Source organism: Pithys albifrons, chromosome 1 (genome assembly GCF_047495875.1).
Source record: "Pithys albifrons albifrons isolate INPA30051 chromosome 1, PitAlb_v1, whole genome shotgun sequence".
NCBI lineage: Eukaryota > Metazoa > Chordata > Aves > Passeriformes > Thamnophilidae > Pithys > Pithys albifrons.
In genome coordinates this window covers 35,099,672-35,126,261 of record NC_092458.1, presented here as the reverse complement: position 1 = coordinate 35,126,261, position 26,590 = coordinate 35,099,672, and the positions used below count along the sequence as shown (strand labels likewise).

Genomic DNA, 26,590 nt, shown 5'->3' with positions numbered 1-26,590 from the left:
TGCCAAAACAAACACCCTTCTCATAAAGCTCTCTTGATGCTAAAAAAACTGGCCTCATTTGTGTCTTTTTAGGATTAATTCTAGTTGAAGCAGAGATTACTTAGTACATGAGCTATTATTTATTAGAGATAATCTAAATATGGTTTTGTTTAACAAATAAATATTATTTAAGCATTGTTATTAACACTAATGCAAATATGTCTATTTTAGTCCCACATTATGTTTGCGCTGATGAGCAGACTGGAAATATATATATAATTAAATAATAAAGTTGCTGTTTTAATTAGGGAAAAAGCACTGGAAGTTAGAAGCCACGTAATGAATGCATAAATCATGCTAATAGAGCCTATTACAATTCCGAATTCATTCATGTAGACAAACATACTTTGCACATAGAGAGCTATGGTAGACCTTATTTTGATAAAACATACCTTTACCTGCTAAATTACTTTTTTTTGCATATACTAATGAATGTAAGGATTCAGACATCATTTTTTAAAAAAGTCTCTTTAGAAGGGGTGATTGGGCTTCGTCAGCTTAACCTGCCCCCTATAAGATTTCTCTGATACTCTGGAAGAAAAAGCATATTTAAAGAAATTAAGTAGAAAGAATTTCAAGCATCTACTCGTCATTTTAAAAATATTTTCAGCACCAGCACTCCATCAGTGTTAGGATGGCTGAAGAAGGGTATTAAAAAATATTTATTCAAGAAAACTGACAAAAGGAACATAGAAACTTTGCCCTAATACAATACTGAGCAAGATTACTTAGCCTAAACCAACCCTACTGACACGGAACAAGATTACCTTTCCTACTTCCCATCTTTTGCCTTTTCAAAACGAAACAGTAAAACAATTTCTCAAAGAATGTGAAAGCTGAATATTTCTTACCCATACACACCACTACTGTAAAAGGTAAAATTTAGCATGTGTTGTTCATGTCTCTGCAACACCAAACAAAAATCCTCACCTACAGTCTGTTGAAACTCACCTAACTTCCAGGCTTGGTTTCCAGATAATAGAAGGTTTAAGATGATTCAAAATAATAAAGTTAACAGAGGTTTCCTTTTCAAAAAGGCCATAGCCCTCATAAACCAGTTTTTCAGTTTTCCTGCTGAAATGTTATCATAGTAATAACCCTCTTTCAAATTGCTTTAAAATGTCCAAGAAGTTGGGGCAGGGGTGCTATTTTTCCTTAGTGTTACAACCCACTACATTGCAATAAGCATATTTTGTACATATATACCAGAAGCCACAGGCTCAGTGATATTATATAATAGCTTCAAGTACACAGACATCCAGTTCATTGAAGGCTAACTTACAGTAGAGGAACACATGCCCCCAGATTTAAAAATATTAAGTTCTGTGTACCTGCAGATCAGTCTGACTGGGAAACACATGCTCACATAGCATCATAAGAGTGCAATAAGAAAGGACCTAAAAATTCTTTAACTGTCTGAGAAGTCCCCTCTATGAAACTCATAACCATTCTAAATTAAGCAAGCTGCAAAATTCCTTTTTTGCTTTCATGAGGCATATTTGATGTGTTTGAGTCATGTCCAACACAACAGTCTGACAGATAGTTTTTCTCTTGAAATTATAAGGGCTTTAAATGAGATGATGACAGTTGCATGGCTAAGCAGTGAAAGAGTTGAGCTCTTCTGAATAAATATATATAAGTGGTCGTCAGTCCAGTTGAACTAATTCTCAAATAATACATTAGGTCAAACTTCTAGTACCTGTGCAAGTAAAAGCAATGCTGTGGGATACAGTGTATACCACTCCACAGGATACCGAGTCCATTTCTGCAAACTCCTGTGGCACTGGAGCCAATGCCTGCATCATGAACTGGTGAGCATATGTGCTTACAAGACTGAGTCACAACTACAATGCTGAATAATAGCACAAATCAGCTGCCACACCAAGCGTGCTTGGATTTTAGAAAGAGCTTTAATCCTTAAATTACTTCTTCATAGGCTGATTTTCTTAAATCCATGCAGATTCCCAGCAACTGCCGTGTGAAAACACTCTGCATTACAGAGCTGAAATCTATTCCACTTTTACCATTAACTCTTTCTGTTCACTGCACATTTCTGCTCACAAAGATCTGAGACCAGCAGAAATTTTTCTGGTTAACAAATACTCTTTCTTGCACTGCATCCAAACAAGTGGCTGCTAATGAACAGGTAAAAAAACCCAAACGATATTACACTGTCGCTGGTTGATTTTTAAAATATATACCTGCAAGAAAGAGATTTCTGTCACCTTGTTGCCTGACCCCTGGACAAGTCCCTTAATCTCTTTGTGCCTCAGTAACTACTGACTCAAACCTCAAAACCTCAAAAACAGAACTACAAAAAAACCCCAAACCAACAATGAAGTAGCTTTATATTTATGCATGCATATTGCACATGCAGTGAAAATGTGCATCTAAGAATATAATGCAAGTGCTCCACAAACAGGTTTTATCATTAAAAAGACCCTAAGAATTTGCCAGAGAACAATGAATGGATCGTTATTTGAGAAATAGCGCATGAACAGAATGCCTGAGGACTACCACACTGGTTGCAAATAGAAGGAATTCTACAAATTAGCCTCATTTTGTAATTCTCAGCTCTCTCTTCATAGCCAGCCATGCAATGGCAATGCCATACTCAATAGGTCTGGAAAATTTGTCTTGAAATACAACTAGAAAACAACAGTAACTCACTAAAATAAGCTTTACTTATCAGAAGAGTTTGAAGGAACCCATTCAAAAAAAGATACAAAGATGCCTAACACTTGTAGGTATATGTGTACATAGTAAAGGAACACAAAAATATTTCCATTGAGATGCAGAAGTCATTTATAAACTCATAATGTAAGTGGAGCACAATTAATTACTTGAGAAACAGAAAACTTGGAGGCAAGAACTTGCCTCAGTAGTCCTATCTCAGGGAAACAAACCTCAGAAACACAAATTAAATTCACCTGATCATGGAAAACTACTGCAAACTCCTGTCTCCACAGCCTAGAACCTTACAGCTGGTAGCCTCAGAGCTGGCAGCAAAACCATCATCGTAATTTTTATTTCCTTTCTCTCTCACTTTCTTCCCCATTTTTCTCTCAACATCTTTGTTGTGAAGCAGAGAGCAAGATCTTCAAACACAACACTTCCAGAGCTTTTTGCTGCAACTCTTGTATCACCCTATTAAGTCCAACTTAGAGCAGGGCTGACAGTGTTGCCTTGTAGTAACCACTCCCTAAGCACCACTGAAGGAAGGCAAAGCTCAAGGAGTTACACAATTCTACAGCAAGGTAGCTACAGAAACAGCCCAACTCTTTTAACATATTAGACAGCTAATGAGTAGCAGATATTCTCAGCATGTTTGGCAGACAGACCACTTCAAGCTCATATACAAGAACTTACACATCTTGCATTAGCAACTATAAAACAACACTGGCAAAGATAAAAGACAATGCAATGCAAAAATGACCAGCATAAGCTGATCTCAGAGCAATCTTCCACTTCCATCCAGTATGCATATTTTAAAACCCATGACAGAAAATACCTACAAACCAAGATGTGCAGCTTTACCTGAGGGAAGAAAAAAGCCTTCCAATGCAAGTCTGGACAGGAAGAAGAATGAACAGAACTGCCATTCCTGCAAGACATGATGGGCCTATTTCCATCCAGAGAAGTGCTGTTACTGCTACAGCTTGAATTGGTCCAGCCCATAAGAAATGCAAGAAAATTGTTACCTAGGCAAATAGTTAAGAATCAAAAATTAGTTTTTGGTTGTAGCTAAGAAATTAAACCCTAATAACATTGAGGAAGCACTTTTGCATTCAGTGAGAATTCTGCACCAGATTCAGAGACCTAAATGCACATGGAGCTGTACAGAAAGGAAGCAAATTACCACATTGATTTTGTTTTATGTTCACCACCAAAATTTCTCTGAGCTCATAAAAACAGCAGAAAAATATTTAAGGTGGGAGGGGGAAGGTTCATACTCCTTCCCTCTTTTAAGGGAATGTATCTCTTCATATGATGCTATCCAGAGGAGCCTTGAGAGGTGGACCCATGCAAACCTTCAAATTCAACAAGGCAAGAGCAAGGTCTTGCACAAATACAGGTTGGGCAAAAATGTATTAAGAGCAGACCTGGGAAGGAGGACTTGGGGTATACATGGTCAACATGATCAACACAAGCTGGCAGTGTGTGCCTGCAGCCCACAAAGCCAACCATGCCCTGGGCTGCATCAGAAGTGTGGCCAAGGGAGGTGATTCTCTCTGTCTGGAGTACTTAATCCAGCCCTGATGGACATGGACCTGCTGAAGCAAGTCCAGAGGAGGGCCACAAATATAATCAGAGGGCTGGAGCACCTCTCCTGTGAAGTCAGGCTGAGAGAGTTGGGATTGTTCAGCCTGGAGAAATGACTCCAGGGAGACCTTCCAGCAGCCTTCTAGTACCTATAGGGGGCCTGTAGGAGAGCTGGAGGGGACTTTTTAAAAGGACATGTAGTGATAGGACAAGGGAGAATGGCTTTCAACTCAAGTAGGGTTGGTTTAGATTAGATTTATGAAGAAATTCTTTACTGTGAGGGTGGTGAGTCACTGGAACAACAGGTGGCCCAGTGAAGCTGATGCCCCATCTCTGGCAGTGTTCAAGGCCAGGCTGGATGAGGCTTTGAGCAACCTGGGCTGCTGGAAAATGTTCCTGCCCATGGCAGCAGGGCTGGAACGACATGATCTTTAAGTCCTTTTCAACCCAAAACATTCTATGTTCAAGAAACAACTAGAAGAAAGGCTCATCAGAAACATATTAGCATCAGTTGTAAACAAAATTTCTTAACTCCAACCCCACAATTTCCTCAGCCCCTTGGAAAGATCTGTAATAATTCTTACCTGATCAAATTTGTTCACATCATTTGACAGAAGATTTACTATTTGGCCAGTGGTAGTTTTTGCCATAGCTACATTACTGAGACGAAGTGCCTGAAAAAGTCAAACAGTCCCAAATTGTCACAGCTTACAGAGCACAGTACACCCATACACAGAAGACTCGATATACAAATACAATACCAGGACAAAAGCTGAAAGCACAGCTCAGCTTTTGCCTGAGAGTATTGAGGCATAGTAAGAACCTCAGATAATATGTGGGTTAAATTACATATTCTGAACAAGGTCCTGAAGAAAAGAGTATTAAAAAAACTTCTAGGGAAGGACTGTGAGAACAGAAGTGCCGTAACTACCTTCATGTCTGAAGGGATTAGAAATGGGAAAATACCAACACAGCAAGTCACTAAAACTAAGCAAAACAGTCTGTAACTCTTTGTGTGCATGGATCTTGTCCTCATTATAAGCATCTGTACAAAACAGGAACAGAAAACTCCACCTGAAGGCCAAATTAAAATCAGAACAATGTTTGGCCAATTGCAAGAATTGTGTTTTGAATGGGCAAAAAAACTCCAAGTTATTAATTTTACACTATCAGTTTTTGCTAACACTGCAAACAGGGCTTTCTGTCTTCGTAAATCACAGTTAATATCCCCTTACAAACCAGTACTTCCCTTGTTAGTAACTCTTGTAAAATCATAACGTTTTTGAATTACACAAAATTAAGTTTAGCACATGCTGTGAAAAGCAACGAGGGTAAATACCAAATATTTTTATAGGCTAATAAACAAGTTAATCATTAGAAAATAATATGTATTTATAAAATATCCTCCTCTAAGAAAATCACATCTAGAAATATGCAGTCTGAACATCCCTGCAAAGACCCAAGTTGAAATTGCTCAAAAACACTGGTAACACACTCTGCTACTTTCTACACCTGCTAGAAGGAAACCACTGGTTTGCAGGTCACATTAAAAAATATACAACACACACTACATGTTTTTCTGTAAAGGGATAGTTCACACCTCAAAAACACTTTGCATTTTTAGGCAGTGCATATCTACTTCTCCCTCTCCAAACTGTTACTATTAGGATTCCTTTTTGATCAATAATCAAACCTGAAAAGCACTAATTGTTTCAAAAATACTGTTCCAGAATTTTGAAATAGGTGGAAAAACATCAGCCATCAAAGTACTATTCAAGTCATCATTTCAAATGAAGTGCCTTAAGTTTCTTGCACCTCTCTCTTGTGTTAGAAAGGTATTATTAATCAGAGAATCCCAACTTAACTTCACTGAAACCAGCAGGTAGAAACTTTTACAACTCCACTAAGAAATTCCTCTGATAATCCTGTAACAAATCTAGGATACTGAGTATATTAAACATGATTCACTTATTTGAGAAAATAACTGCTTCATTCCCTGTCTTAAGTCATGTCTCTCATAAACCCGAAATACCCCAGGAAGCTGCCTGCATGTAATGCAAGTGCAGCACAGCCAGATTTCTATTGTGTTTACCCATCACCACAGACCCAAGTTGATAAGCTCCAAGAAAATCTGTGAGATATCCACAGACCATAATCATAGGAGTTCACGTGATGCATGTTTGAAGAACTTGCCCACCAGGATGTGTTTATAGCACCTCCTGTCCAATGTATCTGCTGTCTGTCAGGAGAAGACTACACTGGTGTCTTGCTAGTGGTTCATGGCCTGGGTCTGTCTTGGACCTGTCAGCTGAATCACCTTTCTGACTTATTCCTAGCTATTTCAGACACAGGCAGCCAGAACAGTTTCAGTATGATTTTATGAGTGCAGTTCCTTTTGACTAAGACAGTCTCAGCAAAAGAAGGGTGCTCATCTTTGATCCATTTGTCTTCTCAGGGAAGAGACAGACATTCCCATTGACAGTAGCAATGGAAATTTAGTCTTTTCTTGCCTTTCTTCTCGGTTTTGATTTTTTTTTTTAGTGAAATAAGCCTTACATTTTCCTGGCTGAATGGACCTGTCTAGACTGCAAGGAATACAGAAGGAAAAGAAAAAAATGAACACAAATGAGCAGCTGTTCTTATACAACCAATTTCTACCAAAAATTCCTGTTCTGGTACCTTCCCCTTTCTGCTGTGTCCAAAATAGTGCCTCATATGAGCTGAGAAAAATTAACTCCAACCCAGCCAAAGTCAGTACACTGATGTCTTAAATAAAAAACGAAACAAAAGCCAACTTCCCATAAGTAGGCTTTGGTTTCAAAATATAAGATTGGGAGTCATCAGAGACAGATTTCATTTGAATTTTTGTTAACGTGCATCCCTAATACTTCTTATGGTCACAAAACATCTTAGACTTTGAATACAGGGCTTTTGCAAATTAGATTTTAACTTTCCAGGAAATGAGAAAGGGTATAAAACTTAGGAATTATAAGCATTTGAAATTCTCCATTAAGGATGCTTTCTTATCCAACCCATTCATTCTTGCAAATCCAAGATTTTATTTACTACAGCAATTAACCAACTCTGCAAAAATGCTGGTAAATTAGCATCCAAGTTCCTTCAAAAGCCTGTATGAGGATAAAGACAAAGTATGACCAATCTGTAAGCCACAGATAATGAAGACAAAATTACTAAAAAGATTTATCAATGTTCTGGTGTGACCTCAGCCTTCAATCTCAGGAGCAAACATTTATGAGATGAGGAGGGATTAATTTCCCATTGAATCCCACCTCTAGAAGTAACAGTGCATATTACAAACATTTCTATTCCTACCTTCCAAGCTAGTATCAACACAGCAACAAACATCACTATATACATTTTTCGTGAATTTCAAATTGCATTTCAATAATCAGTTTAGTAAATTAATACCTTAGAGAGATGTTTATTTACAAGAAATCAGTGTGCCATGTTAGAGCCAAGTCCCCAGAGGACCATTTCCAAGGTATCAGAAGGGGGAGGAGAATAAGCGTGTGCAGGAAAAGCAATCACATTTACAATGGGGACATTTTCTCTCTCCTTACTCTACTGCTTTGCCCAAAAACTTCACACAACGTATACAAGTAGTGCAAGTGTTTGTCTTAAGCAAATGGCACCTATATTTAATGTTTAAAGTAATGTGGATTTCTTTGCATTTCAAAGAAAATGTACAGTCTTGATCCCTTCAATTAAGCTTTTTGCTGAGGTAAGAACCTGTAAGTCACCATTCTAGAAGCACTAAAGACAGAAATACTGGCCCTTTCAGCATTGCCAGCAGAGATTTTTGCTCTCTCACCAAGGAGAGCATTTCATCCTGCATGTCGCTCAACTCCTTCCTGTAGGTAATACTCCTCTTGTTCTGCTTTCCCTCTGACAGCAGCCTCAGCTTTCTCTGTAGTTGATGAAAACTATTTCTTCATCTGGAAACACAGACAGCAAAGAAACTACTGCTCACTGAACATACATTCCTTCTCACACTTCATTGGTTTTAATGGAGGGCTGCAGTACTTCCACAGTAAAATCAGTAAATTATACTAAAAAATGGCTCTACCCCACCTTTAGGATTCGGTTTGATTCTGAAACGTGTCTCCCCTACCCGCTCCTCTCTCTTTTTTCCCCCAAACAGGAGGGATAGTAAAGGTGAAGATGCGAGTATCCCTGTCAGCCTAGAGGGGGAAGCAGCAGTCCCACAGAACTGCTGCTGCTCCCCAAGTGAATCTGATGGATGCCCCAAGGGAAAGGGGCAGCCTCTGATCTGCAAAGGAAGCAATTAATTTTATTGCACTGATGGAATAAAATATAAATAAATCCCACCATTAACCACATAAGGGATGGGAGGGAAATTGGACAGTGAAGCAATTTCCAGGCAACTGAGAATGATGAAGCAGATGGTGACACCCAAGCATAACATCGTCCCTCGGGATCAAACTGCAAGGCTGAGTAACTGTCAGCTTTCCCTAGAAGCTCTGCCCCTTTCCTGCTGTATTCTGACACCTCTTACACCTCCAACACAGAACTCTTCCACCAGCAACTGGGAGGCTCCTCTCCGACAGCACCAGCAGGCAAAAAAAAAGCACCTCCTCCAAGACTTCAGGGTTATTTAATTCACCACCTTCACCAGGAAGACCGAAGCTGTGGTTCAGACACCATGTTACCAAAGAGAGAACAAAGGCACATTTATACATGTAAGGCCCGACACATGCTAGCACGTATTACATTTCTACAAATGAGTAACTTCAGTGGAATTGCAACCAGGAACGTAACAAATAACTGCATTTTTAAACTCTGCTAAGGAAACAGCTGTCAAACACCAAACATGCCTCTGAACAGGTCTGCTTACCTTCCGGTAAATCATGTGACACATTGCTACCCTCAGCTTCATGCCAGCCCGCTGTACGTGGTAGAAGTACAAGTGGTGCATTATAGCCAGAATAAGCGTGCAGACAGACAGAGCACCCGCGTAGCAGTATGCAAAATTCAAAGCTATCTCATCTGCGGAGTTATAATTTTCAAAAAAATTAATAATTTTTCCTAAGAAGATTGGTTGAACTATTTTGATGGTTTCCTGGAAGAAAAAAGAAGGGGAAAAATTATTAAAAATTTCCTATCCCACCATATTACCCAAGATAGTAAGCAGGAAAACAAGTGCCATGTACTGCTGCAAGTCATACCCCTCATTATTTTGTCTTCATTGTGTTCTAAAATGTCAAGCCAAATTTTATCCACACACAATCCAAAAAAAGTATGTTCCACACGAAAATTTAGCTGGAATCTCAAAGAGAACTATCTTAATTACCAAAGAAACTTTTGATGTTATAAAAATTGCATGATTATGTATTACACCTCCATTTTTAGAGATGGCAGCATGTCCTTCACAGCCATTTATGTAGAGCAAAAAACACTCTTTCCATTGGGCACCTCCCTCAGATACATAAAATACAGTTAAGTCTTACAAAGTAAGTCAATGGCTTGCAATGTCTCCAGAATAATGCCCTGAAATCAGCTCTCTGTTTCATATCCACAATCCTGCAGTTATGACTCCGTTTTTCTGTCTCTACAGGGCTATAGCTCTGTTTTACCTCTGACAGAGCACCTGAACATTACCAGGTTCTCTGAACAGCACAGTATGAAGTCACCAGTATGTATCATCCAATCTAAGAGGCCAAGCTTCACATTGCTGTTAGCCACGAAGTATGCTCCATGATGTTTTACACCACTTACCTCAACCATTGTGAACATTCCAAGAATTAAATAGGACTTCCAGTAACAAAGAATAATGGCTTTTGTTAAATGTGGTGGTTTTCCTCTCTTTTTTGCTTTTTGCACCTCTTTATCCCAGTACCTGACAAACAAAGTACAAACACATTGGAGCACAGAAGTAAAATCACAAGAAAATTATGTAGAATAAAATACTTTCTAGCTTAAAGCGATATTGCCATGGTCACCTTTATACCAAAAAAATAAAAAAAAAGTAGTTAACATATAGTCATGTCTTCTTATTCACATAAACACTTGGTGCTATAGGCCTAATTTGTTCTTGATTAATCACAAGCAATTCAAAACTGTTGACTGTTATCACCCTGGATATGTTTGCTGATGAGGAACCCTTTCTTTGTTTCTTCTCCTCTCAGTTCAACAGTCACTCACCATACTTAAGAGTCTATTATCATATGATCGCCTGACTACAGACTAAGACAAGGCAGCATGGAGTGTCTTGATCTTCCCACAAGCTCTGCCCTTCCCCAGAAAGGTTGTGATGCCCAACCCTTTCTGTCTGTCCCTTTCCTTCTTCTACCACGTGCTTCCATGAGGATGAGCAGACATGGCATTTTGTCATCTAACACTCCACATATCCCTCTGAAGGCAAGGATTACATCAGCAGAGTGGCAAAGACCTCCGAATTACCATGTCTGCCCACAAGCAGGACACAACCTGTTCACATAAACATCAAAGACAGTAATAACAAGCATAATTTTAACAAGAAAATACCGGAAATTTATGCAGATTTCTTAAAACACACTGCTGTCACACAGGATGCTCTCCCTTTCTTCTGAAGGCTAAATATTTTCTGCCAACTCTATGACCTTGATAGTTTGAGGGTTGAAATGAGTCTACGGCACAAAAGCCAATTTATTTTGCAACAAAGCACACAAGTTCAAAGCAAATAGATAAGAAAGTATTTTTTATTTTTACCCTCTTTTTTGTTACAAGGATTACAGAGTTATTGTCTACATGCCTCAGAATCAGAAATGAAACTGTGTAGACTCTGTGGGGTTTATTTATGAATATTCTCTGATTCTTGGCCAAGTACACTAAATAATTAAAAAAACACTTGGGGGTTTTTTTTGTGTGCTGTATTTTCTACCATTTCCTGACTCATGGGAAGTCTGTGTTTTCCTGTAAGAATCACTGGAAAGCGTGCATCTTCCCCTAAGGCAAACTCCCTAAAGTGCTTCAAGACACAAACATGGAATTTGTCGAAGCTCTCCAGCTACAAGGATGTTAAAAACAGCAACTTCCATGAGCTTACCACCAACCCTCTTTCTTCAGTTAACTCATCCAGAACAGGATGATGTAAGACCTGCTCATAACCTTTCATTTCTGGATTCTTTCCATTTCTTGAAGAGTCTCTCAACCTCATAAAACTATCAGGAAAGTCAATTTACTTTGCCTTCACTGTAAAGGCAAGAAAGAGCAAGGCCACAATTCCTTAATACAAAGGCCACCTTTATTAGGAGATATCTCTTCCTCTAATTATATTCAACTAAACATTATCTGAAGACAAAAACCTTCTCTGTTGTATAGTTCAACTTACATAAACAGTAACCCTTTGAAGATATTTCACTATGAACGATTCTCCTGAGTCTGTAACAACATGAACTAGTGCACAGTCTATCAAAGAGTATTTACAACAAAACAAAGACGCCTCCTGCATGCAAGCTGTTAGCTGTCCAAGGCATTTTATTCACTTTACCAGTGAGTGGCGTATTTTCAATATAAATACATTTACATGGACACACATATAAAAGGTACACAGCTGTCACTTAATTCAGCTTGCACTCAAACCCAAAATCAAACAAAAACTCTTTTTACCCACTTTTATACAGAACAACTTAAAAAGTTTCCAGTCACTTTACCACAGGCCAGAAGACTCATGCTAATTTATTAAGGATTACTGTAGTAACAGTTGGTAAAAAACCTTCTTTTCCAAGTATTCTGCAAAGCATCAGATTAATTATGAACGACATAATGCAAATACTCTAACTTGAAAAACACTGAAAAGCTTCTACAGTAAACAAGTCCTCTTAGTTCTCACTACTCTGAATTCTTCAGCATTTTGAACCTTGTTAAAGTTTACAACCTCTTTTAATTTTAGAATAGAAATAAGACCCTCACCTTCACCAGCAGAAATACAATGAATGAGAACAATTGCCCCTTCAAACCCAAGCTATTCTATGGTTTACTCCTTACCACTGCAATTCCTCTCCAAGCTTCTCTGAGGAATCTTCTGGCAGCACTTTATACATATCATCTTCTTCAAGCTTCCGTTTATGGCCAGTAATAAATAAGGGATTCAACCACCTAGTTAAACACAAATTATTAATAAACTGATCAGCAGACCAAAAGAGTAACTTCTTCACATATTAATTCTTTTACCTCTTTCTTTTCTCCTTCTGAATCACTCAACAGTCATGCAGGTTACTGCACTTCTATTTAATATATAAGTCAATCCCTGTTTTACAAATGGGAGAGCACTTCCCACTCCCTAAAGCTGTTTATGCCCCATGGCACAGACTCCCAGGCATCCGGACAGCCAGCACAATTCTTCTTGGCCTAAGGCAACAGTTTTCTTCCAGTGTTTCCTTATACTCAAGGAAAATTAGCATTGTTTTAAAGTATCTGGGGAAAAAACAGAGCTTAATCTAACTACTAAAATATGGACAGCTGTAAATAAAACTGTAATACATAACAAAAGACATTTGTTTAAAAAGTATTAAAGGTCAGTAATTTAAAGACAACCACTCACATGTAAAAATGGGTAAGTAATGCATTGTTACTAGATCTTAGCCATGTCTGGAAACATACACAGAAGCACACTTACAAAATTTCTAGAGTTAGAAAAGGAAAATAGTGTCTAACAGCTCAGTTTCCCTAGTGGACAGAATTTTAAGAGAGCATGGCAAAGATAAATTGTAACAGTGATACTGTAGGTTTGTTGAAAAACACTGTATTTTGTTAGATTAAATACTGTCAGGAAACAGCAAGAGTAGCTTTCATGCACACAGATCCTTCTTCAAGAGGTCAGGGAGGTCCAAACAGCTTCAGTTGTGCCTCACAGAGCACAAATATGCATGGCAGAAAGCACCAGAGTGACAAAGTTGTCCATGAGATGGAGCAAAATAAAATTACACATCTGAAACAGAGATGGCTTAGTGGGAACAGGGGACTTAGAGAACTTGCACTTTTCCACTTAATTAGTCTCTCTGCTGAATCTTGGTTTCCAGAAGAAATGTGGATTTTGGCTCTCAGGCTTATTTCCTACAGTACTCTCTCAACTGGTCAACACCATTAAACTCGAAAGGTCAGGGATGGATATGTTTTGGAAAAAATACTCTTGTGCTTGAGGCAAGCTGTTTGCCTGATCTCAATTGCCTGTGGAAGTTCTTAACTGTTGCTTGGTTTCTGACACTTAATTACTCCCCGACTTCCCCAACACAGCTCTTACACAAACACCTGGTGTGCTAGATGAGGTGTATTATTTTCTGGAAGGCCTACACCTGCGAATTCAAAACTGGGATGGTTTACAATGACAGTACTTATTTATTCACAACCACAATGGTGCTTATGAACATTTATCAACTAGCTTTACATTTCTTGCTCAGGCATGTTCCATCTAAATTTTGTGTATGCTGGCTTATAAGCAGTTTGTTGATCAGAGCGGATGGAGGGCCACGCTGAACCTTAGAAAGGGAGTGCAGAGAGTTTCTTCAAAGACAGAACTGTTGCAAAAACCTTTTTCCCAGTTTCTAAGGCAAAACTCCATGAGACAAACGGGATTAATAGTGGTTTTCCTTCACTTCTTAGCATGTTAGTGCAGTGGTTTTGTGACTCATTCAAAAAATACGCCTCTATCCTCAGAGTAACACTCTGATGCCTAACTGCCCTTGTTAAACTCTTGGAGTGAATACTGAAGATTTGTTTATGTTAGTTCTTAACTCCTCAATTAGAAACAGAAAGTACTGGTCAGACAAGTCTGTTGCTTGGACTGTATCTCAAGTAGCATCACTGCCCAAATCACTGTCACAACTTCCCTACAGCTCCTAACAAAAGGTCTCAAAGACCAACTGCTCCAGATAGCAGAAGACCTATGCCTGGTTTAACACAAGTGTTTCACTGAAACATTTCCTCTTTGGCCTCAGTTCTTGCAGCTGCCCACCTGTAAAAAGCAGGTATGAGGCAAATAACCTCAAGGCCATTCAAATAATTTCTGCCTGCTGGATGAGAGAGACTCTGTTTGCTCCAGGACAGAGAGTTATGGGAAGGATCTGTAGAATTCTGTTGACTCACGAGGCCAATACCAAGTGTTTCTCCTCTAGCAACATCAGTATTAGCTGATGGTGTGCTCCATAAACAAGCCACAGGTCTCCTTTCAGACAGACAGGCTAGAGTAAAAGTTATCTTTCCCAGCATCTGTAGCAAGGATGAGGCAGCTCCTTCAGGTAAACATGGGGATAAATCCTTTTCCTATCTATAGAACTGGTTATGAGATTCCATTGGCTACTGCTGCCAAGGTGGTGAAAACAAACATCATTCTGACAACTAACAAGGAACATAAATAGGATATTTATTACAGAATCACAGAATGGTTGGGGCTGTTTTAGAAGAGACATCTGGGGATCAGCTGATCCAACCCCTGCTGCTCAAGCAGTGCCACCTAGAGCTGGTTGTACAGGACAATGTCCAGACAGTTTTTGAAGATCTCTAAGGCAGGAGACTTCATCACCTCTCCGGGCAGCCTTTCCAGTGCTCCATCACCCTCACAGTGAAAAAGTGTTCCTGATGTTCAGAGGGCATCTCCTCTGTTTCAGTTTGTGTCCCTCGCCTCTTAACCTGATGCTGGGCACCACTGAGAAGAGTCTGGCTCTCTCCACCTTGCACCCTTCTCCTCAGATATTCACAGATATTGATAACATCCCCCCTGTTCTTTTCCTCTCCAGGCTGAAAAGTTCCAGCTCTCTCAGGGAAGATGCTCCAAACCCTTCATCAATTTTTGTGACCCTTTGCTGTCCTCTTTTCAGTATGTCCATGTCTCTGTTTTACTGGGGACCCCAGAACTGCCTCAGGACTCCAGCTGTGGCCTTATCAGTGTTGAACAGTGCGTACTGCTACATGCCATTATTGGCACATAACACAACACGCAGAGGAAAATAAGACACTTTAGAAATATACTTAAACACACACGTAAAAAGACAAAACAATGCTCTTAATGTTACTCTGTAGAACACCATTCCTCTACTTATACTTTTCAAAACATGGTCAAAAACCACAGGCAGGCAGCAGGAAGAACAGAACAATGCTTCTGTTGAAGGCAACTGCTGTATCCTGGCAGCAGCTTGAAACTGCACTACAGCCACCAGCAGCAGCAAGTGCTGGCCACAGACCTAGTGCAGTCCACATGCAAAGTAATCAGCTCAAAGACAACTGTCTCAAGTATACAGGGTTGCTAGAGCCATCTAGTTTGTTCTTTGTCCTTAAACTCTCAAAACAACTTACTGATGATACGGCAAGCTCCACCGAGTTCTTACAGTTTGTAGTAAATCCCTTCTGTCCCCCCCCCCCCATCTCCACACCAATCACTGCAAGTACTATGTGACTGAATTTCAAAACAAAGTAGCAGGTGACAGATGACAGCTCAGGGTAAAAGCTACCAAAAAAGCCTCATGGTTTTTCAGTTTCTTAGTTCCAGGGAGATCTAGTGCAACTCCGGGGCTTTTCAGGGTTTTCTTCTAGTTAAAACCATAGTTCTGAAAACCGTAATATATTGCATTACAACCTCTATGTTAACATTAAAGAAGGCAAGGAAAACAAATCCAGAGTATGCAGAAAACTGTGGTAATTAATTTTGTGACTCATTTATTATAATGGACAACATGGCAAAGACTCAGCACAAGTCCACATTTCTGCAGAGTTAGGGGAAAAAATGCATGAAAAGAAATGAAAAATCACCATTTGTTGAGCTTTCTGACTAGTTTCCCCCAAAATACTCATCTTTAAGAGCTATTGCTATGCAGGTCCTTAGAAGTACAAAGCTGTTTAATTGTATGTTGTGCTACTGTAGGGTACACTTGAAGATCTTTAGAAGGTTAAATTTTTTTCTTTTCATATTTCAAATTGCACTTAGTCCTTGAATACCTTGTATCTCAAGAATGAGATTTTCTGCAAACTCTCAGAAGAGAGAAGAGTTTGAGCTTCACCATCCCACTGATGCATTCTGAACTTTATGCTGGAAGGCCTACTTTCAGACAGAAGATTTAGCACATATTCATGCACAGTCATTAAAGTTTCCACCAGGATGCCACATGCAGATTATGGAATTCCCTGCACTTAGAGCAGAACTGAGAAAAACCTATTTCACACAGCCTGCTGTTACTCAAGTCACACACTCCTAACAAGCAAACTAACTGAGCCTTTCCCTTCTTTGACACTCAAATTAGAGATGCTGTAAAAGGACTGTTAGAGGAAGCTGGCGAATAAGGCAATGGCCTACATAAGGAACATCCTTGAAACCTCAACTCAGCCATAAGGGAAGACTATTCATTAGAGTGCCTTTTGCCCAAACAGAGATCAGCTAACACAGACCTCTTCCAGGGGTATAAAAAAATCAAAAGAAAAATAGGATTTATGAAACCAACAACTGTTCAAACTACATTATTCTTTCATTTAAAAAGATTAAATAATAAACAAACTAAAGATGACCTAGAGAAATGGAGGGAATATACAGGCAGCGATGTAAACTACTCCTGTTACCCCAAGGATGGACACAAAATGGACTCACTACCACTCTATTTTACCTGAAGAAAGACAGGAGCAATGTAGTGCAGAGGAAAGACTTGCACCTCAGTCCCACATTTCTATATTTCTTTCTGAAGAACCAGTTCAACTTAAACAAAAATAGGACCTGTTTTCACTTTTCCCAGGTACCTTACTGTTTGCTAAGGATTTTGAACATTTGTTTCTTACACTTTGTCACATCTTATTATTTTTTCAAGACACATGATGCCTTTCAAAGAGCTTAGCCCAATTTTTCCTAGCATGAACTACACACAAAAATGTGGATATCTGCAAGAATCCTGAGTACCTTCTGTTCTGCTGGGAATGCCTCTGTTCTATTAAGGCGATTAGCTGATCAAAGATATCAGTCTGGAAAGATGCCAGAATTAGTCCTTGTTACTGCCAGAACACTGATGTCATTAGGAAAAAAGATTAAAAAAAATATATTAAAAAATCACTCTAACCTGGTGCAAACCCAAGGGAGAGCCAACTGCAAAACGGTAACTCACTGCTCTGACCCCAGAAAGCTTTTCACCTCTGCAACAATATCTTGGGTACTGATAAAAAAAGAAAGTGATTCATTTCTGAAACAGCAAATACACGAAGATCACAATATAAACATTCACTTCCTGCATTTCCCTACTCCTGAGCCTTGACATTACACACCCTTTCAGATTAAATGCAGCCAACCAGCCACAATTTACTTGGTTCCTTGGGAAGGTCCAGTTTTTACCATCTGTAATTAAAGCAAATTCACCAAGATTTTGGAAAGCCTCTAGGATCTTCAGAAAAAGCTAAGACCATGTTTTCTTACCCTCCTAAGAGAAGTGAGACCTAAAGGAGACATCTCAAGTCACCTCCTTCTCACAGAGACAGCATGTAAGAGCAACAGGCCCTGCTACCCAAAAGGTAGGATCATTAGGCATCAGACTAATCGTGCTATTCTGTTCCATACATGAAATAAAATTTCCTAAACAAGAAAGCTTTCAAACTGGGTTTGCCATTGACCTAGAATAATTTCCAATCAGCCAAGGAAGAAATACATTACAGACAGGTACATTCAACAGAAAGCAGTGACCACTCAACTGGTTCATTAACACAGGGACGGGACCTGCAGTGCCTGTGGATTTTTAGTGTCCTGCTTGCAAATGCTCAAAACAGCACCATTCTCACTCTGCAGAACTTTCTAGAAACTCAAGCATACATTACAAGTTTGCATGAGCTGAGAAAGTCTGTCAAAAAGTATCACCCAAAAAGCATTGCAATTACATTACAAAGCTGACACAAATAAAAAAATGTCCTAAGATCAAAAGGTGTGTCTGTTGGGGCCGTGGGCACATCCACAAGCCTCAGTTGCCTTGACCAGCCCCACAACAGTCACACCACAGTCAATCACACACATATTACAGTACCTTCCTCTGTACAACTGCAAAATTTTGCTGTCACCAGTTTTACAGCAGCCCCTGCTCTATCATTAGAGAAATCAGAGAAATCGGATTACACAAACTACTTTTCTAATTAGAAAAATCTTTTCTTTTTCTCTTTCTTTATTGTAATTATAGGCAGAAGTTTAATTTCCGGGTAATTTTACAGCACCCAGTCAAAGCCACATCCAGTATACCCCCATCAACTAATTCCTTAAGGAGGTGGTTTACGAACTGCAATTTCCCCATTCCTCTTAAGCTTATTTGTGCATTACATTACAAGCATCACCTGTTTACACTCAATGTCCAGTTATTTTTCAACAGTTGCACAGAAGAGTCTTTGTTTACTCAAATTCTTCCATAACACTGAGCAGCTTGGAAGCACTACTTCAACTACTAAGCTGCAAAGTAACACATATTTCTTTCTCTTTCATCACCTACTTTGGAGATGGGGTTTTTCTCGTAAACTAAAAGGCCTTTCTTCACTCAGTTTCCTCAGTTAAATGCCTCCCTGACATCCGATCCCGTCAGATCTCGGAAGCTAAGCAGGGTCAGCCCCGGATTAGTACTTGGATGGGAGACCTCCTGGGAAATGTCGGGTGCTGTGGGTTCTAGTCCTGAGGACTTCACTGGCACGGTCCAAGCTTGCTCGGACGTGGCAGATGAACCTCAGGACTTAAACGGTGGGGGCCAGTTCTGCGCACGCTGAGCCTCACCTAAAATCCACTGCACAGGCTGGAAGGGCACACCCACGTGGGGACAGCCCTTCCCAAATCTTGGTTCGCCGAACCACACACACACACACACAAAAGGCCTTTCCTCACAAGCCCTTTGGATTGATTATAAATCCACTTTGCTTATGCCCTTGGCTTACCTCAGGTGTCTACCTGCTTCATTGTATTGTTCATTACTCACCATCATGACTTGAAGTTCTACCTGAGCAGTGCAATTCCAACACTGCTATGTGCTTGCTCTCAGTCCAGAGGATCACTGCTGGGTTGGGAGGTACAAAAAGAAGGACACACACTGACAGTCTCCAGTGTTATTTTGCAAGAATTCATAAATACTCTAGGCAACAGTTTGTAGAAAATCATGTGATTTTTTTTTTAAACCTCTCCCTATTACATATGCTCATCCATTCTCATCAGTAAGCTGCCTTTTCCCACTTCCTCTTACAAAAGCAGTCATCCACAACCAATAAAGAAAACAGAAAAAGTTCTGGTATTTCTTCAGATGCTTTTCAACTAGTGTTTTGGTTGCAACTTCCCTCCGCAGCTTACTGCAGCTTAAACTGAAGATTTTCTCATTGCTTACAGAAGGAAAAAATAGGAAACAACGAAATTACTTCAAAGCCATATTAACTCAAAAACACCCTTCAGGCTTCCAGTTTCAATACCAAACTGTATTAACCTTTGATACTCAGCTCCATCTCGTCTTCTGAGCTGTTGCTTATCCACAGCACAGTGTAAGCAGCTGACTTTCTGGTGCCGACAGTAACTCAGCTGGTGTTTGATTGCATTTATTGCAGGCTGTTTTCATGACGTTCATCTACCCAGCATAGGCCAGGAATGAAATTACCTCATTAATCCAACACGCTTCCTGATATTCCAGGTGGCAAGAAAAAAAGGTAGGGCAAGAAAGGAGAGGGGGAAACACACTGCAACTAACATTTTCTGCAAGGCCTAGAAGCAGGGCATGGAGGAGTGGCATTACCTGTACCTGACTATCACTAAAATATTGATTCCAAACCCAGCATCCACATGCCAAGAAAAATATCCACAATACCAAGGATGTGATGCAAAGGTCTGAAGATTGTGCTCTGTAACAATACATTTTAGTACAAGATATTTATTGAAGTAGAACCTTATGGTGGCAATTTCTGTATTAATGTGCTTTCTGATAAGCAATGGAAATAGGAAGAATTAAAATTCTCTGTGAGTTCACACAGATATTACAAGCATTTGGGTTCCAGTGATACAAAATAAATAAAATAAAATAGATGACTGGTCTTTTTAATCTTACACTCCCAAAAACTAACTGGGTTATCTCCCTCCTCCCCTCTACATAAAGTCTTGTGAATTTTCTAGAAGCAGGGTGGAGAAACTACTTTTGGAAAAAAAAAGAAACAACAACAGCACAACATACTCCTAATTTTGAAGCTTTGCAGGAATTAGAAGAGTGACATTTTGTCTCAGAAATTATGGAGTAGGCTTTACGTAAGCATTCCAAAGTCAGAGGGTCTGTGTTTCACTAAAACAGCTCATCTAACTGCATATCCAAGCACAGATATTTACAGTACACAGCAAATGCTAACATTCCAACAGTTTATACACACTTGTCATAGTGGATACAATCTATTTAGCATTCTTGAACCACATATTTCAATTTTACTCATTCACAAACAATGATTTTCAAATAAAGATTTTCTTTTGCATAATGCAGCTATCTTGAAAATAAACAAGCAAAAGTTACAAACGAATGCAGCAGTTCAAGACACCAAATGATTCAAATTTGACTACAGGACATTAAATACCTGATAACTGATTAAACAAGGCATTATCTTCAAAAAAAGTAGTATGTATGATCCTCAGTCTTCTTTCAAGCAGGATTAAAAAAATAAGTGCAATTTCAGTCTTTGGGTACTGAACAAGTGTTTTCTGTTTATCTATACTAAAGATGCTTACACATTTCTTCAGCGTTTATAAACTGTCCTGCACCAGTAAGTCAGTAAATCAGTAAGTCAATAAATGAACTTAAAGTTAGCTGCCTCAGATGTCTTCATAAAGATGGCATCACCATCACCAATTTCAGGCACTGACAGTGGGAATTAACTATATAACAGGCAAGATCCCAGGCAAGTCTCAAAGCTTGATGCTGCTTGATATTTTCATGTGAAATAAATGTAAAATCCTCACAGTCAAAGCTATTCACTGACACAGTAAAGAACACAGATCAGTTTTACCCATGGCACTGCTGAAGTCAGCTGAAATAGCCAAGAACAATCAATTCTTTCCGTAAGTTCTTTCAATGCGAGTCAAGAAATACTTTTGAGACAGCTAAGTTAGAGGACTAAAATGAAATCAGTACTTAGGGTTACTGAGAAATCCAACAAAATCAGTCAGTGGCCCTTCCAATTTTAAGTCATGGGGTGAAAATGGAGGAAGAAACTAAGTGAAGTGTGTAGCTATTTATACTGCTACAAAAGTGTGTGACATGACTGGTCAGACAAGCAGCTGGGCAGTCATCACTGAAAACCTTGGGACTTACATGTCTATGCTTACCCCATTAAATTCACATTTAAAATCAAAGACAAGGTTTTTTTTTTTACTCTTCTCCCACTGCACTCCAAGTCAGAGCCATGAAGAAGACTTACTGGTTTTGTCTTTTGCCCACAAGCATTCACTTAGTAAGCCAAGAACAATGCTCTAAAACACCATCAGGTAAAGGTAAACAATCACTGGTTTATTCCTTGGAATCATCAGTATGGATGCCTTGGAGCAAGTTTTCAGTTCATGTTTTGATGCTGTTATTGTAATGGCAATTGCCATGTGTCAAGTGATGATGCAAAAAGACCCGAGGATGCTGAAAGCGCCCAGTGATCCCAAGAAGCCAAGACCTTGTCACAGTCATTGTGAGTCTGCGACAGATAAGTAATTACCATTATTATTAAAAATAAATTATAAATTTATATGAAATTTAGAAGGACTTTAACTTCTTTTACTTCTCTGAACAAAGATGCTGGATAACCTTTCCAGGGTGTTCCAGCTTGCCCTCCTTCTCATTTTATTAACAGGATATAAGTTACCCAGTTTTTTAAAAATTTAACCATAGCCTGTATTTTGCAACTGTTCACTAAAGTGGATTTGATGCCTGAACAACAGAACACATAAATACCCAAGTGCTGTATAGGAAGAACATCTTTAACAACTCAAGAGAAAAAATGCCATAAGCAAATAAAAATATATCTGCTATTTACTGAATATGCAAGCCCAGAGACAGGTCAATAGAAAACATAAAACATTCTTACTATGTGCAGTTATTAATTTAATAATCCTCACGACCCACAGAAGAAAAAAAAAAAAGTTGTGAAACGTGCTATTCTCAGCTGCAGAAAGCATGGAATATAAGGCTTTTTAAACGCCTAACACTTTCTATCTACAAGAGAACAGTTGTTTAAATATGAAAAACATGGGACTGAATTCTCTCTTCCTTGGAAAAACCTCAAAAAGCAAATCCTCCTATCTATCCTTCAGAACCCTCATTCTCACCAGCAAGTTAGCCACGACAATAAACCTAACAACAAAGAGGGAGTAAATCAGAAATACACCCAAGCACTCCAAACTATAAATGAAATACCAGTCAGAGCTTTTAAAAGTTTAGTGAGCATAGAAACTTGAGACCGAAAGTCAGGGTTACAGTACTATCTGCAACATCCAGAACACCAATTTGGCTTTTGATAACCCTATGTTAACACAGATGATTGAGAGATACCGAAAAAAAAGAATATTTTGCAACTGCCCTGATCTTCATACTTCTGTCAGAAACACTTTTATAATTGTTGTAACATCCAGACTAACATTACACAAGGCATACACTATAAAAATAACAACATTAACACACAATCCAGATGCTCCTATTTCCCATGAATGCACTACTGGAGTGTTTAATGTTCATCAAGCTCATACTTGTCAAAGTCACAACCCAAAAGCAAGAAGACAAGCTTTGAACAATGGGAGTAGAATGTGTCTTCAGCCTACACGCTCATTACCTGAGTTTTATAATTCAATGAAAACATGACTTTCTTTCTCCTGTGAGTTTGATCCTGTTTGCACCAGGCAATAACTTGAGCTTTTATTCTGTACCACTGGCAACAAATGAGAGAATGATTCCTTACAATGGCAAAATTGCACTCTGGAGCAAAAGATAAGCAAAATAAAAACACAAAAGACCCTTGCTCTGCTACCTACAATGTCCTTGTATTTTTACCCCCATCGACAACTAGCAGCCAGCCCCTCGGATTTGGAGAGCAGAGCAGACATACTCGAGCCACACGGTGGTAGCTACTGCTATTCACAGGGCAGCTCCCCTTGAGCACTGTTTTTCCAGTTCTCCAGGTGAAAACATCTCACAAGGTCCTGTGAGACAGCAGCTGAAATAAAGCAGTAGTCACATAACTATCAGATGCTACAACTCTTTGTAGAAAAGAAAAACAAATTCTTAAAACCTACCCTTAATGTTAGCTTTATAGCTAAATGAAAGGGCGTTTTAACACTTCCTTAATTTTATGTAAAACAGTATTAACTTGCAGAAAAGTGACAGCCCCTGCTTACTCAACTCACTGCAGATAAAATTTGAGCTTAAACTTTCACCAAGAACATACTAATGCTTGCTGACCAGTAAATGACAAGGTTATGCTGGTGTTAGTCATGATCACATGCAACACGGGTAAGAGACTTTAAAAGGTTATTCTCACTGCTATATCACTATAAAAGCATGGAAAACAGTACGCTGGGCAACTTGTAACGCTTTACATATCCCACTCCTTTTTTCCAAAGCACGAGCCCTACAGTTGTGCACCAGCATCTGACTGCAAAGCATGATATACCCCAATTGATCTCTGCACTTTTAGCAGGTTTGTCATCCCACAAGCACAGACTTTCACCTACTTTTCTCTTTGCACAATAAGCCCCTACAATCGTGTCTAAAAGGAATCTTTCAGGTGCTTGCCTGTACTTCCCTGTTGCTGTCGAACACTTCCCTGCAATACATGCAGATACAAAAGGCCTAAAAAAGAATGATAGGAGCAGCCAGAAAACTAGACATGAGCACTGCATACTTCCTATTTCACTTCTAGCTGGATTGCTTTTGGCAGAACTACCAATACCACCACATGATTCCGGCAAGGGAAAGGGAAAAGATAAGAGGCAGCTCTGGAAGGCCACATGGCCAACCAAGGTTCATTCCATTCTGCCTGGATTTCCTAGCAAAGCTGATTCCAACACAGGCACCCCAGGTGTCAAAGAAGACATTAAAAGTCAAAATGCTGAGCACAGGGAGTTCTGCACAAGCATACAAGCTGCTTTTGGGGGGAGAGGGGGGCGTTATTTATTTATTTATTTTACTTTTTTCTTTTTGCACATAGTACCTCTGAGGACACATCCTTGACTAAAATATGTGTTTAGCTAAAATTTGTCAGGGCTCTTAAAATCCCTCTACCTTCCAAAAGAGACTTCTGCACCTGCTCAGAGCTGCTTATAGCATCAAAGAGTTTTTTACTTTGTCTCTCAGAGGCTTCCAAAAAAAGAGCCTCACCTGCCATGCCCTCTCCTCTTCCCCCTCCTCCACCACACAGCACAGCATGTGGGTCCTGGTTCAGCCTACAGCAGGAGAAGTAGGGTAAGTGCTATCTCTCCAAGTGCCCTCTTCCAGATGGTGTCTGGTAAGACAAAGAAGCTTGATGCTTTTCCCGTTCCACTGTACACATCTTTCCCTTTCAAAGCAACTAAACTACTGCAAAGCAATTCCTCGTCACTCTGAGTATAGATGTATACCCATGCCGACACTATTAAGAGAACAAGCATTAACTTTGGACCAGGAGTCATCTGGTCCCGCAAAGTTTGTAGCACCACCGCGGCAGGCCCAGGCCCCTGCAGGGGTACGGCAGGCGCAGCGTGGGTGGGTGTGTGAGCGCAGCCGGGCTGCTGCCCAGCGATCGCACCCCGGGGACCTCCCCCGCAGCTCTGCGGGTCACAAACCACCTCCCTCCCTCCCTCCCACACGGTGGGGAAAGCCCCGCGCCGCCAGCGAGCCCAGCACGCCTCGCCGGGATGAGCAATGCCTGCCCGAGACCCGTTATGCAAGCGGGGAAGCAGAACAATGGCGGGGAGCAGCCCCGCACCCAGTCCCGGGCCAGGGGACCCGCGCCAGGAGGCAGAGAAAGCTCCGTCCCCCCCCACAGCTCCCGAGGGAACTAAACACGTGCTGGCAGAGGGCGATGGGGCCGCGCTTGGCGCCGCCCGCCCGGCGGAGCGCTGCCCTGTCCGAGATGGGCACGATCCTGGCTGCGGTCTGGGGACGGCGGAGCCAGAGATTACCGCCGGGTTCACCTCGGGAGACCTCGTCCCACCTGCGGGCGCGGCGCTGCCCCGGCCGGCGGGGTGACCCTGCACAGTCCCTGCCGGAGCGCTCGGCGGAGCGCCGGCCGCCGCTCCCTGCCCCGCTCCCGCCGGGGAGCCGCGCTCCGAGGCGAGCCGAGCGGCCTCAGCCGGGGCTCGGCACTCCCGAGCGGCCGGGCCAGGTGCGGCCAGCGGCGCTGAGCCCGGCGCGGCGCCCTCCCCGCCGCCGGGCACCCGGCGCCGCATCTCCGGCGCTGCCCTTCCCCCTGCCTGCCCGTGCCCTCACCAGAAGAACAGCCGGGAGCAGAAGTTGGCATCCTGCAGCGGGTTGGGCTTCTCCTCCCGCGGTACCGCTTCCATGTCTCCCGCCACGCCGCCCCAGCGCCCCAGCGCGCCCGGCGAGAGTCACCAGCAGTGACTCTGCGTCCCGGCAGCCGCCGCCGGCCGCGCTGTTTCCGGGACAGCGGCACCCCCGGCCCTCCCTCCCTCCGCCCGCCTCCGCCGCCGCAGCCCTCCCGCACCACGCCTCCTGCCGGCCCGGGCCCCGACGGGGCTGCGGCGGCGACGGGCAGCGCCGGGAGCCGCCCAGGGCGGGCCAAGCCTCCGCCCGCCGCGCTCGGCGCAGCTCCCGCCCGCCTGCCCGCCCGCCCCTCGCCGGTGCGGACACAGCGCCGGGCTCCGGGAGCGGCGCACACCCACCTGCTTTGTGACAGAAAGCCACGTCGCGAGTCAGGCTTAGCGGGACCGAACACCAGCCGTCACCGCAAGCAGAAGCGCTTGCTGTCACCGCGCCGTACCGTGTTGCACGTAGTTCTATTAAAAAAACCCAAAACATCCCAAAACAGGAAGCTCGTCGTTTAATAATGTTTAGGAGAACTTGGCGATACAAAGTAAAGTAGCTAATTAATTCCGAGAGGTGGTGCATCACTGAAATCCACAGTTCTCAAAAGTTCTGCAAGTGATCACCACACTCCTCTCCAGTCGTGTCACCTGTGGCCTGCGACAAGGACTCTGATGGAAAGTAACCGAGGGAAACTGCAAGAGACCTAATAAGAATGTGGAGCGTGTGTCAAATGTTACTAAAGAACTGCTAATCTCTATGGCAGAACGGTTCCCTGCAATGCCATTATTTCTCTGCAGTCCCAGAAGCACAGGACGGCT

General features: G+C 41.3%; 1 protein-coding gene across 4 annotated transcripts in view; it reads right to left on the bottom strand.

Moving 5' to 3' along the window:
* Positions 1-25,891, bottom strand: part of ABCC4 (ATP binding cassette subfamily C member 4 (PEL blood group)) — a 145,916-nt gene extending 120,025 nt beyond the window's left edge. For all 4 annotated transcript variants that reach the window (XR_011697161.1, XR_011697163.1, XM_071549439.1 and 1 more), the window contains exons 1-6: positions 25,716-25,891; positions 12,310-12,420; positions 10,060-10,180; positions 9,179-9,403; positions 4,887-4,976; positions 3,577-3,740 (exon numbers count right to left, since the gene is read on the bottom strand). Coding sequence is in view for 2 of the 4 variants with exons in the window: in XM_071549439.1 (XP_071405540.1) it covers positions 3,577-3,740; positions 4,887-4,976; positions 9,179-9,403; positions 10,060-10,180; positions 12,310-12,420; positions 25,716-25,789 (785 nt within the window). In the remaining 2 variants the exon portion in view is untranslated. The remainder of the gene's footprint in view (positions 1-3,576; positions 3,741-4,886; positions 4,977-9,178; positions 9,404-10,059; positions 10,181-12,309; positions 12,421-25,715) is intronic.
* Between the last annotated feature and the right edge of the window lie 699 nt (positions 25,892-26,590).